The 5,911-nt window shown below is 33.3% G+C and overlaps 1 protein-coding gene across 1 annotated transcript; it reads right to left on the reverse strand.

Annotated features, from left to right (window-relative positions):
- Nucleotides 1-519: 519 nt before the first annotated feature.
- Nucleotides 520-3,085, reverse strand: LOC149169311 (uncharacterized). The gene is made up of 3 exons (XM_089427061.1): nt 2,398-3,085; nt 855-1,963; nt 520-663 (listed from the first exon to the last, which is right to left on the reverse strand). The coding sequence occupies exons 1-3, from the start codon at nt 2,642-2,644 to the stop codon at nt 523-525; spliced, it is 1,497 nt and encodes a 498-aa protein (XP_089283187.1). The 5' UTR covers nt 2,645-3,085; the 3' UTR covers nt 520-522.
- Nucleotides 3,086-5,911: the final 2,826 nt, after the last annotated feature.

Below are 5,911 nucleotides of genomic sequence, written 5' to 3' on the forward strand. Positions count from 1 at the left end.
TTCAACCCTTGATAGATTGGGAGTTAAGATGGATCTAGGTTGGTTTAATTATCAATATCAATAATTAATAGTTAATATTAATAATTTATTATTTTATTTTTATTTTTATGTAATTTGATTGAGTCAAAATATTTACATAACATAACATCATATTAACAACATCTCTTCTATATTAAACTAGAGAGCACCTCTCAACTCAATAAATTTGTTCTGCTACATAATACACATTATCTTAATTGTTTCACCATATTATTGATAAATCAACATACTTCTAAGTCCCTTATTAAAATCATTCACAATTATATTGTTTTTATTTATAATATCAATTAATTGTTTATAATATGATTTGTGGTTAAATGCAAAACCTAACAAATAAATGGTTTTGATTTGTTTAATGAATATATATATATACACACGATTTAAAGTATTGGAAACATGGCGAATGAAATAGTTTGATTGAATATGGATGCTTATTATATTAATTACTGCAGAATACTTCACCATCATGACGTTAACCGATTCTTAATCTTCATTTGCTACTGGAATAACAACATCAAAGTCACTAACAGTCCATTCTGCGGTTTCATCCTTGTCACTCACATATACTTCAGTGCCAACATCAATCGAGGACCATACTCTCCTTGCAGGTTTCGTCCCTGGATCCTGCAACACCACACCCATCAAGGCATTTATAAGTCAAATATAGAGCATTTAACTTGGATCTGCTTTAAGAACTAAATAGAAGCCAACATGTAAATGGCTGATAAAACTGGACTTAATGAAGTGCAGGTAAGCAATAACAGTGATTGACATTTCACAAAAAACCTACTAATACAATAAAACAAGGGAATTACTTGATAGAAGTATAATCGGCTGGAGAGGCCTCCAAGATCTAGTTCCCAGGTTCTAGGATCACCAATCCATCCTTCTCCACTCTTAGAAGGATAGCCATGGACTGCCCATTCTGGATGTGGCAATAACTGCATTAATTCCTGTGCCTGTGGATTACTGTATGGATCACAAATGTCAAAAGGCTTCTCCAGATGTTTTGCATTGCCTGGGGAGCAGTATAAGTGGTATGCAGCATATGGGAAGTGCTCTGTATCATTTCTATAGATCTTGGTACCTTTGGCAGTGATGTGATAAGGGGGGCAATGAGAAAGGTTGCCTGGTTTGCACCAATTGGTGACATTTGGGTTAATGATCATCTCACTGTATCTGGTAACATCAGTTTCGACATCCCCATCACATGGGCTTCCATTATTTTTCCAGCAACTCCCAATATCAGTGAGATAGAACTGGCTCTTTGGACCACCTCCTTTTGTTATATCGAGGGTCAAACGAACCTTAAAATTTGGTGACTCTGGAAGCTGCTTCATCATCCCCCGAGTTTCATAATGGTATCCTCCAGAGTACCCTCGAGTAGCATCAGCTCGCAGATACAACATCAACCATGGATACTTGTTTGAAGTTTTCAATGTATGGTGAAATACCCAACTCGCTGTTTTAGGATTCTTCTCCCAAATTACCGAATAATAAGAGATATTTTGTATTCCTGATTCTAAATCAGCTTCCAAATCATAAGATCCATAGAATCTTCCTCTTAGGTGGTGTCCTGATTGAATAGTGGACGGATTATGATATACAAGAGGCTGGTTCATGCAGCCTTTTCCGAAGCAGGGGAATCTTCCAGGGTCTGTAAAAGGACCTATCCTTTTTCCATTTTCAGGACATAAAGCTGATTCTGTGTCAAAATTTCCATTTTTTAACATGATCATCCAAAACTGCCATGGTTTTGATGCATTACTAACTTCACACAAGGAACCAAGGTACAACTCCTTTTCCACTGCATATAGGTCTGGATTAGGGTAAGGTTTGAAGGATGTATGAGGGAAAGGTTGACCTGCATGTAATATATTGTCGCTCCTTTGGACCCTATTATTTACTCTACACCCTCTTGGTTCTGCACATGAATGAAGTAAACATCAGTAGCATCCTTACAGACAAGGATAGAGGACGTAAATCTACATATCAGCGAATTATTAACTAAACAAAAAATATTTGCAAGGACTACCATGGTTAGCAAAACTTATGAAATCACCTGAGAGGAAACAGAATATTAAAAGTGGGCATGCATGATTACTCAAAGTGAAGGATGGAGTGTAAATTGTGTATAAATGTGCATTTTCGATTCAATGTCACCTAACAAAAAATTGGAAAAAACAACTTAAAAAGTGTTATATTTTCTTAATGGTGAATGCTAGCCTTCTAATTGTTCATTTCTTTCAAAGATTGTGATACTAATTTTCTATATCTCATAATAATTTGGTCAATTTTTGAAACCATCTAATTTAATTCATCAACAATTATTTAAAGAACCAAAATTTCTTATAAAACCTGGACAATAATAGTCGGAACAATCTGCATATCGAGGGCTACCCATTCCTGGGGCTTCTTGACCCACTTCGTTGCAGAAGTTCCACCCTTCAAGTGCCACTCTCACTCGGTTGCTCTTCATTCCCGGATCTCCCAGCAGTGAAACATATTCTGAATTCCTCGATTCACCATCATCAGCAATCACACAATGGGTATAATAAATCAGTGCCAAAAACCCAAACCAGGAAAACAGCCTCAATATCTCCATAATCCCAAGTTCCGGCCACTTCAAGATGCAAAATATTGAGACATTTGGGAAGGAGAGAAAAAGAAGAAGGCAAAAATGCTGCTGCAATTAGGTGCGTACAGCCTGTTAAACTGTGGAATTCTCCCTAAAATCTGACCACCTCTGCCTCGCTGCCTGCCTCTACCTACTGTTCTTCTCCTCCAAAATTTCCCATGATCCACTTATGCAGAGAGGAGTTAAACTGTGGAATTTTCCCTAAAATCTGACCACCTCTGCCTCGCTGCTTGCCTCTACCTACTCTTCTTCTCCTCCAAAACTTCCCATGGTCCACTTATGTAGAGAGGAATTTGAAGTTGGGGAAGCCATTGGAACTTTTCTCCAAGATCTGCCAACTAATATTGGGTCACGAACTGAGGATCGGCCCAGTCTGGAACTGAATTCGAAGTCTAGATCTAAACTTGGGAGACATGTATTGGATAACCATTGAATACGGTAATTTTTAGTTATAAATTGAATACGATAATGTCAGTTATAAATTTAACTGGAATCCTGCAGTTTTTGGACAGTGTCCGCGCTAGCTACTCTCGCGTTTTCTATAATTTAAACCATTTTTGTGTTCAAAAAATCTGATGATAAGGGTGTTTAAATCGTTTAATTATGGTGAAGATGAACATCGAAAACACTGTGAGTACTTAAAATCTTGAAATTTGAACACGAAAATCGCAAAAAACATATGAAAATTTCCACTATTTTCCAACATTTCTGTTACACTACTGTGTTTTATTGTGTCCGAGTGTGGAATTAGGCCACGTGCACATTATCGATTAGCTGACGCGAAAAAACACTAATTAATGAGAAGAAATCCATTTTAAATTGGATATGTCGAGTGAGGGCAGCGTCTAACCAGCCATATATCGCGTATTCAATGCACCCGGAGATGCACGGGACATAGCCCGCTAACACGCAAATTGCCTTTTTTTATTTAGTGACGAGTTTTCAAATTTGTGTGTTAATCTCGGGGTGCATTGAATACGCAATATATGACTGGTTAGGCGCTGCCGTCGAGTGAGTGCCTTATGATCCGACAGATTTTATAAATCTAAGTTTGGTCAGTTCCATAAAAACATAAAATAATTTACTGCTTTTAAATTCGGGCTTTTCCAAAACAAATGGTAAATATTTATAATTATTATTTTGAAATTAAAGTCCGTTAAAATATATTAATATTTATTATTATTATTTTAAAGTTAAAATATATTAATATTTATTATTATTATTTTAAAGTTAAAGTTGATTAAAATATATTATATAAATTTAAATTTAGGAGTTGTTTTTAGTATAATTTTTTGGATTTTCTAGTGTTTGAATTTGGTTGAAAATTTTGAGGTGAAATTTTGATTTGTGTTATTTACACTGATTTTCTGACAGTGTATATGGATTTAATACCCTAAAAAATCCCTAGGGAACGTGGATTGTGTAGGGTAATTTTTTGATAGTATATATGGATTCAACACCCTTAAAAATTCCTAGGGCACTTTCATTGTGTAGGCTAATTTTTTGACAGTATATATGGATTCAACGCCCTCAAAAATCCCTCGGGCACTTCCATTGTGTAGGGGTTACCCATCAAACTTGTGGTTTTTATAAATTCCTGTGGGATTGGATTCGACACCCTCAAAAATCCCTAGGGCACTTCCATTGTGTAGGGGTTACCCATCAAACTTGTGATTTTTATAAATTCTTGCGGGATTGGATTCGACACCCTCAAAAATCCCTAGGGCACTTCCATTGCGTAGGGGTTACCCATCAAACTTGTGATTTCTATAAATTGTTGCAGGATTTTATAGAAGTTAGATAGAAAAAACCCACCAGAAAAGCTTCCAAAAAGTCGCACTAAAAAAATAGTTAAATTTATGATTTAAAAAATTATAAATTTTAACTTAAGTTTTTTAAAACAAAATAATTTAGTTGGGTGATTTATTTAAAAAATATATATGAAAAACAAAGAATGTTTTCTTATTTAAATAATAATATTTTTAACTTTTAATAATAAATATTGGTTTTGAATATGTTTTTTTTTTTAATTAATTAATTTAGATAAGAATTTTACTAAGAATTTATTAAATTTAAATGAAAAAGATGAAAATATATCTTAGTGTTTTGGTGTTTTTAGGTAATGTAAGTTTTGATATGATATTTTGTTTAACAGTAGTAGCTAGTATTTGCTACTTAGTTTAAATATGGTTAATTGGAGTTTGGATTGTTGAGTGGCTATGATAAAGTTTTAGTAAAAAAAAAAATAGAAATGAAAGTGAAATGAAAGTATTTTACATGATTGATATAGAGTTGAATGCAATTGTGTTTGTGGCAGTGAAGGCAGGGGAATATGGAACAAAACTTTTATTGTTATCTCTCAAATGGTGCTTTCTTTCGTAGAGAAAAAAAATAAGTGCGATGATGATCTGTAATTTGTGATTTAGTATTAAATTAATTTTTAAATTAAATTGTAAAGACAAGTTAATTAATATTTATGAATAATACACGATAACAATTATTTTACTATTAATTTAACATCTAAATTATAACTAGCACAATTATATAAATTAAACCACTAGTAATTATAGATAGACATAAAAACACATAGTTTTTTTTATCAAAATACTTACAAAATTTTTAAAAACCATTGAAAAAATTTTCATATTAAATAAATAAAATATGTCCTCGGCTCTTTTCAAATATTTTCCAAATATTATATTATTATCTATTATCTAATATTTTCCAAATATTATATTATTATCTATTATCTATGATTTGTGATTTAATATTAAATTTGTTGAATTTGACACATTTACTTTGAATAAGGCCAAGAATAATGTTACAGTGGATTAAACCACTTTAACAAAATTAACACGTTGTCTTTTCACATGGTAACTAAGACCAATCTTTTGTGTTTGGTTCAAAGAAAGAAGGTAAAAAAAAAATTAAAACCCAATTGAAATAGATGAGAAATTGAAGAGTAACTTCCCAATAAATGTCGAGCAATCTCTTGTTCTACAATGACTTGAAGTCAAATCTAGAACATCAAAGTGGGATCCCATACCCCAACCTTTGCACCATAGAATTTGAATCCCCTAAAATAAAATGAAGAGCTCCACTGCATTCCATTGATTTTTCGCAAGTGTCCACCTGGCCTGGAGTTTCAAATCTCCGTGAGCCAAGTGTCCACCTTAGCCTGCAGTTTCAAATCATAATCTCATACACACACGAAAGGAGAAAAAAAATAAACTT

Source organism: Pinus tabuliformis, chromosome 4_2, assembly GCF_031772625.1.
Source record: "Pinus tabuliformis cultivar Carrire ecotype Pingquan chromosome 4_2, CPIR1, whole genome shotgun sequence".
Classification (NCBI taxonomy): domain Eukaryota; kingdom Viridiplantae; phylum Streptophyta; class Pinopsida; order Pinales; family Pinaceae; genus Pinus; species Pinus tabuliformis.

Bases quoted from the DNA above. Each gene is read 5' to 3' on its own strand.
- LOC149169311 (XM_089427061.1), bottom strand. From the start codon at position 2,644: ATGGAGATATTGAGGCTGTTTTCCTGGTTTGGGTTTTTGGCACTGATT. The intron at 1,964-2,397 runs GTTTTATAAGAA...ATTCATGTGCAG, and splicing joins TTCCGACTATTATTGTCCAG to AACCAAGAGGGTGTAGAGTA. The intron at 664-854 runs GTAATTCCCTTG...GTGGTGTTGCAG, and splicing joins GCCGATTATACTTCTATCAA to GATCCAGGGACGAAACCTGC.